Genomic DNA, 12,847 nt, shown 5'->3' on the forward strand with positions numbered 1-12,847 from the left:
TTAAGAAAAATATTTGTGTAAAATGTTATATAAGCATATTTTTTTTCCTTCAAGGGAAGCACTATTTCAGCTAGACATTTATTGTAATCAAATAGATGAGTATTTTATTAGATATTAAATCAAATTAAAATGATATAGAATAATCAATCTAATTTAATAAATAAAAAATGTTCCCAGTTTTTTTAATTAAAGCAAAGAATAGTCATATTTAAAGAGATATTCCACCCAAAATTAAATTTCTTTCCTCTGTTGAGCACAAAAGAAGATATTCTGAAGAATGTGGGTAACTGATCAGTTTTGGTTCCCGTTGACCTTCATTGTGTTTTTTGTCAATATAAAGGAAGTCAATGGGAAACGAAACTATTAGGTTACCAACAATATTCAGAATATCTTGTTTTAAATTCCACAGAAGAAAGAAAGTCATACAGGTTTATAAATACATGACAGTGAGTGAAAAAAAAGCATTTTTTTGGCTGGAATATCCCTTTAATGATGTGATTAGGAATCGTATCGTCTGAAACAGAGCACTGAAATCCGTCTGCGAGCTGCTGAAGGTCCTGCAGCAGAACTTTGTCTGATTGCAGGTTTTCTGCCGTCGGCTGCTGAGTTCAGTTCTTTTCCTCCCCTTCGCTCGACCCCAGCCCCCCCGCCCTCCGCTAAGCTTCACAAATGTGTTGAAGAGGCAGTTTAGACCCAGAGCTTCCCAACACCCCCAGCCCTCTCTCTCTCTCTCTCTCTCTCTCTCTCTCTCTCTCTCTCTTCATCTCTTCTTTCTCTCTCTCACAGAGTTTGGCTTTTCTGGTTGTTTCGAATTGACTGCAGATTATTATTATAAATGATAATAATAATAAATATCCTGAATGTTGTGATGATATTTGTGATACTGGCATTGCAAACACAATAGCATACAGAAGGCTTAAATAATATAAAGCTACAGGGCTTCGGCTCTTTGAACATGTTTAAAAAAAAAAGTATTTTGCCTGTTAAACTTTACATTTAAACTTTGCATCACTTACATTTATTTGTTTATCCTTTTTGAATCAGAATAAATTTGGGCTATTAAACTATTGCATGTGGACTTTTTTTATATTTATATTATTTATTTATTTACCCTTTTTAAAGCAGAATCACTCAGATTAAATCTGATAGGTTTTGCATTCTGTGACATTTATAATTTAGTTTGGATAGAAAATAGAAATTAGATTCCTGTTGATTGCGTGTGTGTGTGATTGATTTCTGTAGTGACTGACAGGTGTGTGTGTGTGTGTGTGTGTGTGTGTGTGTGTGTGTGTGTGTGTGTGTGTGTGTGTGTGTGTGTATGAGTGATGGAGCTGAAGCTGATTTGATCCTGGAACTTTCTCTCTGTCTCTGCTGTCTTTGGGTCAGTGAGGAAGAATCCCCCATTACCACGGCAACAGCACCCTCCTCCTCACACACACACACACACACACACACACACACACACACACACACACACACACACAGTCAGAGGACGGCGTAAGTCCTTTATCAGAGGTAATGTGTTTTGTGCGTCCAGCAGCGGGTGTCCTCTCGTCTGGTCTCAGATGAATATTAAACAGACTGTGTGTGTCATTATATTAACCTGAGTGTCCTCTGAGGAACTTCAGCTTGTGATACCAGTCAGCAGACTCCCTTCATCAGCCACACACACACACACACTCACACTCTCACGCACACACACACACACTCACACTCTCACGCACACACACACACACACACACACACTCTCACGCACACACTCACTCACTCACACACACACACAAATGATGCCATCGAGTCATGAGCTTAATGAAGCACATTAAACACAATTATCAGATACACACAGATACTCAAAGCTCTTTACTACAAACCACTAAATTAGAAGTTTAGTTTAACTTGAGGAAATTATGACAGAACTATATTACCATTGCAATAATAAAATAATGTATAATAAAAATACTTCCTATAGTGATAATAATAATACAATTTAAATGATTAATAATAATAATGATGACAATTAAAATGGAATCCAGAAAAATATAAAAAGGGAAAAACTGAATTTGGAAAAAGGTAAAGCTAATTTTATGGAGCAGCACAACATTAAATACTGCAACTCGTGTATCTTTTTAAAACTTTTTTCTTTTCTGAATGAAATCTTCAGTGACAGTGTGAACTATAATGATGCATCCAATCACAGCAGGGCGTCCTCCATGAGCACACGTGATTGGTGGACACAGTGATGGATGGGGGAGGGGAAACACAAGCCCCGCCCACTCACATTCACTCTGATGAGACACTGTGTGTGTGTGTGTGTGTGTGTGTGTGTGTGTGTGTGTGTGTGTGTAGACTCGTGTAGCTTCCCCTGCTGCTGATGTTGTGGTGTTCTTCCTTTGATGTGACTCTGTTCACAGTGTAAGGATTCATGACGGGGTCAGAGGAGCCACTATTTGTCTACATTCACTGACTGTCTGTCTGTCTTTGTGTTTGTTTTTCTGTTTGTCAGTCTCATCACTGACAGGACTTTAAATAAAGCTGACAGGAAAATAGAACTGATTTCATAAGGGGCCCAAATATTGCAGAAACTGCTGAAGTTTTATTATGACTAAAATTTAATTAAAACCATGCAGAAAAACTTAAATGGGGAAAATGGATTTTGGGGTGGAAAAATGATTTCATAAGGTCCAAAGGTTGAATAATCTGTTAACGTTTTATGAATTTCAGTTGGCTTTAAGACTTTTATTCATTAAATTTAATTAAAATGTAAAAAAAAAAAAATTGAAAAAAACCCCACCAAAGATTTAATATTTTGTTAAAGTTGCATGAGTTCAAATGATTTATTTTTTTATGACTTCCATTTAATTAAAGCAGAATCCAGAAAAATGTTACTAAAAAAATATGGAAAAAACAAAAATTCAGTTTTAATTACTAAAATGAAGTGCTGATTAATCGCCATCCAAAATAAAAGTTTGTGTTTACATAATATATGTGTCTACTGTTTATATTTATTATGTAACTATAAATACACACATGCATGTATATATTTAAGAAAAAGTTATATTTGTATATTATATCAATTAATATAAATATATACATGTAAATATTTTCAAAATATATATTGTATGACTGTATTTATATATACAAAAATATACACAGTACACATACATTATGTAAACAAAAACTTTATTTTGGATGCAATGAATCACGATTAATCATTTGACAGCAGTACTAAAATGTAATTAAAATGGAATCTAGAAAAAAAATATATAATAATTGAGAAAAAAAATGGAATTTCGGGTGAAAATAAAACTGATTTCAGGTTGAATAAATTACTATATTTGTGTCTGTCTCAGGAGGATTCTCTCTAAATCAACTTCCAGAACTGTGTCTTAAACCCACACACACACACACACACACGGGTCAGGGTGGTTAACTAGTCACTAAGTTTATTTATTTTTTAATTACTTGAATAATGAAGCCAAATTATACAGGGCTTCCATCGATTTGTTCCACCGATTGTTGTTCAGACAAACCACTGACTAGGTGATTTCTAACTGTTTTGCATTTGCACAGAATGCATTGGGTTTCTGATGCAGTTTTATTTTTGCACGCTGTGAAGTTCACATCTGATTCAGGATCAGATGAACCGCTGATTCTCACTGAGCTCAGGAATGTGCAGAATCACGCTCTCCGTATCCCATGATGCCGCTGAGGGACAATGACGACCCTTCATCACACCTCACAGCATCAAATGCCTCAATGAGTGCCATTGTAGAACCGCGAGTGTGTGTGTGAGTGTGTGTGTGTGTGTGTGTGTGTGTGTGTGAGTGAGCGTGTGTGTGCGTGTGTGTGTGCGTGTGATCTCATCAGGGTTTCTCTTCTATCACCGTCTTCCTCTTTCGTTCTCTATCATGTTTTGCTGATGAGTTTTCTGATTATGAATGACGTATGAAAACACTGATGATCACTAATGAGTGAATATTGCTGAAGATCTTATCAGTGCTGGACAGTATATCAGATATGAACTACTGTAGATAGTGAAGTTTGTAGACCAACTTTATGGTTTGCTTCAGAAAACCTAATCTGAAAGTTTTTAATAGTTTAAGAATCTGTAGGTTTTAAGAATTTAAGATTGAAATTTTAAAAGCTTGTTGTTTAAAGGTTTTCAGTTTGAAGTAGATTTTAGTAGTGTCTAAAAAAAAAATATCAGCTCAATTGAATTCATTAAACTTTTATGAATTTATTCAGTCTTTGGGCCCTTTGAAATCAAATATATTTTTATTTCTGGATTTTTAAAAATCAAATGTTATGTTAAATGTTATAAAATTATCAACTCAATTGAATTGATAGAATTTGAACAATTTATTAATTCTTTGAGCCCACTGAAATCAGTTTGTTTATTTTCTATCTTTGTAAATATATATATATATATATTTAAATGTTAACTGGTTTGCATTTTAATTCAATTTTAGTCATAAAAAATAACATCAACTCAACTGAATTCATAAAACTTTAACAATTTATTCAATCCTTGGGTTCTATAAAAGTAGTTGTATTTTTCCCCAATTTAAATTGTTCTGGATTCTGTTCTTGATTCCATTTTAATTCAATTTATTTAATTTTACTTCTAGATGGTTGCTAGGAGGTTGCTGTGCGGTGGGCTTCTTGGCAGTTGCTAGGGTGTTTTAGTGAAAAAATATATAGGTGAATATTGCTGCTTATTATCATTGGTGCATACAAATGAAAATGATTAAAATATTAAAAACATGGAAAACGTTTTTTTTTTTTTTACTAGATTGTAACTTTACATTTTAACATTTAGAATCTAATTGGCTACAAAGTCATTTATACATATATACTTAGATACATATTGATTATCATTGAATCAATTGTAAAATAAGATTATTTTAAAGCTACAGTATAAGCCCTAAACAGCTGTAATCTGTTTTTATGAGACGTTTGCTGAACTCTAATGGCATTAGTATGAGGTGACGACAGTGTTTGATTCAGTATGTGATTGTCGTTCACTGCGGTTTGATTCCTCGCGATCCGGTTTTCCTCTCCGAGCGACGGATCGCTGTCTGCTCGCCCCTCATCGGCTGGTAATCCCCTGGACCGCGGCCCAATCCACACTTCCTTCTCAGCGCTTCTCCTTCCTCTTATTGGCTCTTCAGCAGCCTATCAGCCTGCAGCGAGGCTCAGATGCAGAGAAGGTGTTGTAGAGCATTAAGCTCCCAACCGCCACGACCACAGAGGAAGTGTGAAACAGGAAGTCGTGGGTTCAAAGTTATCACTTTCACTAGTCCAGTTTTTTGTTTTTTTTTCAGAGTAAAGTGGCAGGTTCCTTTCACACGTGGCAGGAGATATCAAAACTCTTGCTTTCACTTGCTGTTTCTCCTTCTCGAGCTCATGTGAAGCTCTGTTCCATGATTAAACGAGTTCCGTCCTGACCGGATTCTAGATTCCCAGTGTCCCACAGTCTAATACGTGTTTGTTTTGTAGATCTGCGTGGCTTGGCAGCGGTTCCTCGTGGCATGACGACCACTAACAAAGGAAACAAGGCCTTGAAGGTGAGCGCAGTCTGTCTTTAAAGGGATAGTCCTCCCAGAAATGAAAATAATGTCATTATTCACTTGTTCCAAACCTGTATGGCTGACTTTCTTCTACAGAACACGAAAAACAATGTTTTGAAGAATGTTGGTAATCAGACAGTTTCGGTTGCCATTGATCTTCAATATATTGACAGAACATACAATTGAATTTAATGGGAACTGATGATGACATGAGGTTTAGTAAATAATGACAAAATTTCATTTTTGGGTGGACTACATCCATGTTATTAATGATCATCATTTACTCACCGTCATTCCAAAACTGTATGAACACAAAAGGTATTTTGAAAAATGTTGGTTCCCATTCACATCCACAGTATTTTTTGTCCATATAATGGAAGTCAATGGGAACCGAAACGGTTTGATTAACAGCATTCTTTAAAATATTTAGAAGACATATAGAAGAAGATAAAAGAAGATATTTTGAAGAATGTTGGTAATCAAACAATTTTGGTTCTTATTAACTTCCATTAAATGGATAAAAAAGTGTAGTGGACGTCTATGGGAACCAAAACTGTTTGGTGAGATGATGACACAAGTGTGAGTAAATAATGACAGAATTTTCATTTATGAGTGGACTACTTTCATTTGCTCACCATTGTGTCGTTTCAAACCTGTGACGCTATTTTAAAGAATGTTGGCAACTAAACAGTTTTGGTTCCCATTGACTTCCATTGTATTTTTTGTCCATTTAGAAGAACACAAAAGTAGATATTTTGAATAATGTTGGTAACGAACAATTTCGGCTCCCATTTACTTCTATTATATGGACAGAAAATACAATGGAAGCCAATGGGAACCAAAATTGCTTTATGACATGAGGGTGAGTAAATAATGACAGAATGACAGAATTTCATTTTTGGGTGGACTACTACAGTGTTATTAAAGATCATCATTTATTCATCATTTTATCTTCCCAAACCTGTGTGATAATAGTTTGAAGAATGTTGGGAACCAAACAGTTGATGGTCCCTACTGACTTCCATTGTATTTTTTTTGTCCATATAATGAAAAATGGTTCCCAACATTTTTCAAAATATTGAGAAAATTTTTTAAAGAATATAGAAGATATTTTTTTTATATAGGCAATGGAAACCAAAAACTGTATAGTTCCCAACTAAATATTTAGAAGACAAATAGAAGAACAAAAGAAGTTGTTTTTTGGAAGACATTTAGAAGAACACAAATTATATTTTGAAGAATGTTGGTAACCAAACAGCTGATGGTCCCCATCGACTACCATTGTATTTTTGTCAAAATAATGGAAGCCAATGGGAACCAAAACAGTTTGGTTATCTACATACTTTAACATATTTAGAAGAACACAAAAGAAGACCTTTTGAAGAATGTTGGTAACCCAGACAGTTTTGGTCCCCATCGACTTCCATTGTATTTTCTGTCCTTATAATGGAAACCAACGGGAACCAAAACTGTTTGGTTCCCAACATTCTTCAAAATATCTTTTTGTGTTCTTCTAAATAAGCTGGATGTTAACTAACGCTCTCCTGGACTCTCAGGTGAAGAGGGAGCCCGGCGAGAACGGGACGAGCCTGACGGACGATGAGCTGGTGTCCATGTCGGTCCGCGAGCTCAACCAGCACCTGCGCGGCCTGACCAAAGAAGAGATCCTTCAGCTGAAGCAGCGCCGGCGGACGCTGAAGAACCGGGGCTATGCTGCCAGCTGCCGCGTCAAGCGAGTCACGCAGAAGGAGGAGCTTGAGAGGCAGAAGGCGGAGCTTCAGCAGGAAGTGGAGAAGCTGGCTTCGGAGAACGCCAGCATGAAAGTGGAGCTGGACGCACTGCGCTCCAAATACGAGGCTCTGCAGAGCTTCGCCAGAACTGTGGCCCGAGGGCCCGTGGCCCCGGTTTGTAACCCCCGCGGGCCCTTGTCCTCCGTCATCGGGCCCCTCATTCCCGGGAAGGTGGGAGCCACCAGTGTTATCACGATAGTTAAATCGAAAACCGACGCGAGGTCTTAGTAGCGCACAGAGAGCAAGGGTTGGTCAGTGCATGAGGGTTTAGGTGCGGGACGCTCTGTTTCACAGCAGACTGATGGAAAACCCCTTCGGTACTCTCTAATGTGGGCTTTTTCTGGGTTACAAAAGAAGGAAAGCACATCTAGGACGGGCAATTCACTTGGGCTTCCAAAACCATCTCCAAATTGAGAACTCGAATCTAAAACCATGCAGCCAAATTTTCCTGGTGGATGTGTGTTGTATTGCTGTGAGATTTGTAATTTTGTACCAATATTGGCGACTTTGTATCGTGCGTTTCACATGGGGTCCAAGTGTTTTCTTTGTCATTGTAATATTGTACTTTTTATACAGCGTTTGTGTTGATTTTCTCTTCGTATGTGCTGTTGCGCCATTTTTCCGTCCTTTGGTTTTACAGACTGCAGGCACAAAACACTTTAAACCGTTCAGACTTCCAAACTCTTCCGCCGTCTGAAGGAAAAGCTTTCCGAGTATCAGCCAATGAGAAGCTCCCTTTACCTGAGCCTCATTATGCACTGACCAATCGCTGACGGGCAGGAGGAGAGGAGGCGGAGTCAAATCAGCTGATGTTGTTCATATGGTAGCTATCAGAATATCTGCCACCAGTTTATGTGCTCCGGTTGTCCGTTTCAGGACAGGATATCGTTTTTATTGGCAAGGCAATAACATGTTTATGTTATGCGACGTATTGTGTTGTTTATTTAATGCTGTGTGACCTTCACGCTGAAGGTTATCATGTCTATCGTTGTCTGTAAATCCAGAGAGATTTTTCTTTTTGTGTTCTGTGCCAGACTAAAAACAAGAAAGATAAAAAAAACCCAAGTTTCTGTTTCTGAAGGCTGGACCGTTGAGTGACATAAACTGGTGAATCTCACAAGCTTTACCATAACTTTGTTGCTGTGACATTGCGTAACATATTCTAAGAATCTTTGTCTATATGGTGGAGTCTTGAATTTTATATATATATATATAAAAAAAAGACAGAGTATCTTGCGTTATTTATAAAACATTTAAAAAAGAAATATAAAGTTGTTTGATAGCTCTCTTTTTTGCAATTGTACCAAAAGTGGCTTAACTATTGAAGTCAATAGCTTTTTCTAGTGGCTAGGCGCGTCAAACTGTGGACTAGCGCGTGTGGTGTGATTTGTACTGGTGAGGTGGCGGTGTTGTTTACGACGTGGATGTGATGCTCTTATCTTCTGATTTCAGTCGAATGCGTGTGATGAGCGCCGCTTACCCAGAATCCCCTCTGAGTGTTTGTGCGCTCCATGTTTAAGTGGACGGGACACGACGCGAGCGCAGGGATCTCCGGGACGCGGCCGCATCGCCTGCGTTTGAGTCCTTTTATGTGACGTGTGATTTTTATATATTTTTTGGCGTAAAACGTTTCTATGGTATATTATATTTGTTGGTGTTTTTTCTTCTTTTTCTGTTTTTTTCTTTCTTTAAATGCCAGGGAAGTGACTCCGTCTGCACTGGTTTAAACCAGCGATGTGCTTCACGCTGGGACGCTGCTCAAAATAATACGTTTCACAACTTTTAAAACTAAAAAACGCTGTCCGAAAATATTTCAGGACGCTATCTGCGCTATTCTTTTTCTCTCTTTTTTTTGGCCAAATTGTTTGTCCATTAATAAAAGAAGTGAAACTCAGAGCGGTTGTAATGCTGCGCTCACATCTCTGTAGAATTACTGTAATTATTAGACTGATACAGTTTGTAGATTCTGTCCGTCCTTGCACTCTGAAATTGTTTGTGTTGCAATGCATAAAGCTAAAAAAATATGTGGTGCCTCGCACATCCAAATCAATCAATCAGTCAGTTTTTCTAGTTAAATTACAGAAACACATGAACACGTTTTGCATGGTCAGAAATTTTAATGAGCAACGTTTCAGTCAATTGATCTCCCTTAGGCTTACAAACCATATAAAAGTGTGAGAACATCACTTAAATTGAGTGCAATCAGCTGTTAGTAATAAATCGCCTTGCCTCCGATTAAATTAAACACATTTACATTTTTTTTTTTATTTATTACTAACAGCTGATTGTACTCAATTTAAATGATGTGCTGCCTGAGAAAGGTTGATTTGCCAAAATGTTGCTCATTAAAATTTCTATGATTATGCAAACTTGAGTAGTGTGCAGGATTTATGCTTTTTAATTTATAATGCATGTAATGCTAAAACGAATCTATGTGTTGCTTTCTTGTTGTTCTAAAGGGGTGGAAAGTTTCCTGTAAATTTTCAAAAACTTTCCAAAAACTCCCGGAAGGTTTCCAAAAATTCTGGAAGTTTTTGCAACCGTGAAAAGCTCCATCAGAGCATTGATTTTTAGCTCTGTGTGCTCTTAAAGAAAGCTGAAGCGTTTATAAAATGCATCGTATGCACACGACTAGAATCTGAATGACATTTTGCCTGTTTTGACGTCACAAAATCTTTTGTAAAGATGTGATGTTTGTCACTCAGAAGCTGATATTTGCAGTAATATTTGCGATATGGTGTGAGCGCATCATTAATGCTCTGACAAAATGATTTATTACAGCACAAGCTTCTTTATCGTTCAGTCTAATCTTGTGACAATCCGCACTGATCTGGCATTTTAAGAACGGATTCGTTGTAGGTATATTTGTGCGACAGGGTTTTATTATTTTTATTCTCGATGTAAATCAACAGAAGTATCTTCCTCTGACGGCTAATCTGTGAAATCGTTTCGTAACCAAGTCTTCGGCATTGCTTTCGTAACCAATGGTAGCGTTTCTCTCGGCTGTGAGGTTTTGTGGTGTTTCTATAGGTGATGAAGACTATAGCTTCCTCGCAGACGATGACGTGTCGGTGTGTCAGGTAGCACTACTGCCCAATAATGAGGCTCCTGATCATGTGATGAACTTCTCTTCCACGAGGAGCGGCTCGTTCACGTTTGTTGTCGTCGTGGTGACTTGGTGTTAAAAGTGAACTATATGCAAATCAGCTGGCGGTAGGGAGGGGTCACGACCTCTCGGTAGGAATCTAGTTTTCTGTCCTTGAGTAATCGCAGCGATCGATGATGAGCGCTAGGTTTGCTCTGAACCCGAGCGTTTAGAAACAGTGGCACGTCCCACGAGGCTGACACACGGCAAAAAATCATTCTCTTAGAATTACAAATATTAAATTAAATACTTAAATACTTAATTTAGATGACCTGATTTTTATATGTCAGAAAATAATGCTTAAAATTTTAAGTGAGCTTATAATTAAGACAAGGATGATTAGTAGCCTTACTTAATTCAAAGAAAAAACGAGTTCATTTTTCATTCACTATTGGCAGATATTTTTTCTTGTTTTAAGCATAAACTCTCTTAAGATTTTAAGTCTCATTTAAAAAAAAAAAAGTGTCAAAATTAAGAGAGTTTGACCTTATTCTTTCTTTCTTGTTTTAAGCATAAACTCACTTAATTTTGAAGCAGTTTTTAGAAAATTGGGCTTCGAATCTTATGTGAGTTCATGAGGTCAAACTCTTAATTTTGACACCTTTTTATATATATATATATATATATATATATATATATAAAATGAGACTTAAAATCTTAAGTGAGTTTATAACTAAAACGAACAATTAGAAAAATCAACTTCTTGTTTTAAGCATAAAATCACTTCATTTTGATAAATTTTTTTAGAAAATCAGATACAGTTTTAGAAAACTGTATCTGATTTTCTAAAAAAATGTATCAAAATGAAGTGATTTTATGCTTGCAACAAGAAGAAATAAGCATAAACTCACTTTATCGTATGTACTTTTCAGAAAATAAGACTAAAGTGAACTTCAGTGAGTTTGTTTAAAACAAGGACACGTGTGTCAGTGGGGTTAGAAAAATAAACTTAATTCAAAAACAAATTTTTTTTTGGTTTATGCATAAAATCATTTAATTTTGATGTGGTTTTCAGAAAACAGGACTCCAAATCTTAAGTGAGTTCATGCTTAAAACAAGAAAATATAAGTTCAAACTCTCTTAATTTATATATATATATATATATATATAATTTATTTATTTTTTTAAATAAAATGAGACAAAATCTTTAGTGAGTGTAGCCTATGTTTAAAACAAGACAAAAATCATCCATTGGGGTCTGAAAAATTATCTTGTTTTTTCTATGAATAAGGTTTTTTTTCTGACTCAGCTAATTGCTACTTTTTTTGAAAATAAGATTTAACATTTGTATTGATTTCATAGTTAAGAACAAGAAACAAATCTGCCAGTGGAGTCAGAAAAATCTTGTTTTGATTGAATGTTTATTTCTGTTTTAATCAAACTCACTCCTTCTTTTATCATAATTTTTAAAACTTAATATCTGAATTCATTTTAGTACACTCTAAAAAATACAGGTGCTTAAAAGCTTCTTCACAGCGATGCTATAGAAGAACCGTTTCTGGTTCCACAAAGAAGCATCTCTTTCTTACCTTTTTATAATCTGCAGAACCTTCATTCGTCACAAAGAAGCTTTTGTGAAACTTCAAGGTTCTTCAGATGTTAAAGGATCTTTATGGAAAAAGCCTGAGTTTCTTTGAATCCTTGGCTTTGTCCTAGTTCTCCAGCAAACTCTCAGACTCCACACTATCTTGACTTTTATTCGTTCTTGTGTTTCTGCTCGTTCTCTCTGCCGGGCCTCGTGGGATGTGCATTAAGACGTCTGATTTCAGGTTGAAGAAAGACGAGTCTGGGATCTTCTTCAGAGCTGATCTCTGGTGGTGTTTCAGTCATTAGCTCTTCATCTGCTGCTAAACGTGACTTTTCCTCGACTCTGATCAATAAAACCAGGAAAGAGCCCTGTTTTTGTTCTCTAAAGATGAAATAACATGATTTTAGACTCAATTCAGCTTCTTAATATTCTCAAATCAAGCTTTTTTTCTCCCCTTTTGCGACTCAAAAGCTCTCGGTCAGAAGTGTCAAGCTATAAATTGCTGTGGATTATTTTGTCTAAAAAAAGAAAATGATTTGTTCTGTTGTTTTTCTGTATGGGGTGTATTAAATTAAGATATAGTTCTTCGTATGGGAAATATAGATACCGTGAAAGTCCATTTAATTGTAAGTATTTATCAACTAAGTTATTGTACTTTGTAGATAAGTAATATAATGTATTGGTATATAACGATGAACTTAACTGTATCAGTCAGTCTGGGGCGTCTTTAATTTATTGATGTATATACTGTATGTTTGTTGATATACAGCTTACTTTATTTTGTATATGACTAATAAATACATTTTGAAAAACA

General features: G+C 36.2%; 1 protein-coding gene across 3 annotated transcripts in view; it reads left to right on the forward strand.

The window, feature by feature from the left end:
* Window positions 1-12,847, forward strand: part of mafgb (v-maf avian musculoaponeurotic fibrosarcoma oncogene homolog Gb) — a 26,797-nt gene extending 13,950 nt beyond the window's left edge. For all 3 annotated transcript variants that reach the window (XM_042734691.1, XM_042734692.1, XM_042734690.1), the window contains exons 2-3: window positions 5,500-5,567; window positions 7,127-12,847. In XM_042734691.1, the coding sequence (XP_042590625.1) occupies window positions 5,500-5,567; window positions 7,127-7,588 (530 nt within the window). In that variant the 3' untranslated portion in view covers window positions 7,589-12,847. The remainder of the gene's footprint in view (window positions 1-5,499; window positions 5,568-7,126) is intronic.

This window comes from Cyprinus carpio, chromosome B11, assembly GCF_018340385.1.
Source record: "Cyprinus carpio isolate SPL01 chromosome B11, ASM1834038v1, whole genome shotgun sequence".
NCBI classification, from domain to species: domain Eukaryota; kingdom Metazoa; phylum Chordata; class Actinopteri; order Cypriniformes; family Cyprinidae; genus Cyprinus; species Cyprinus carpio.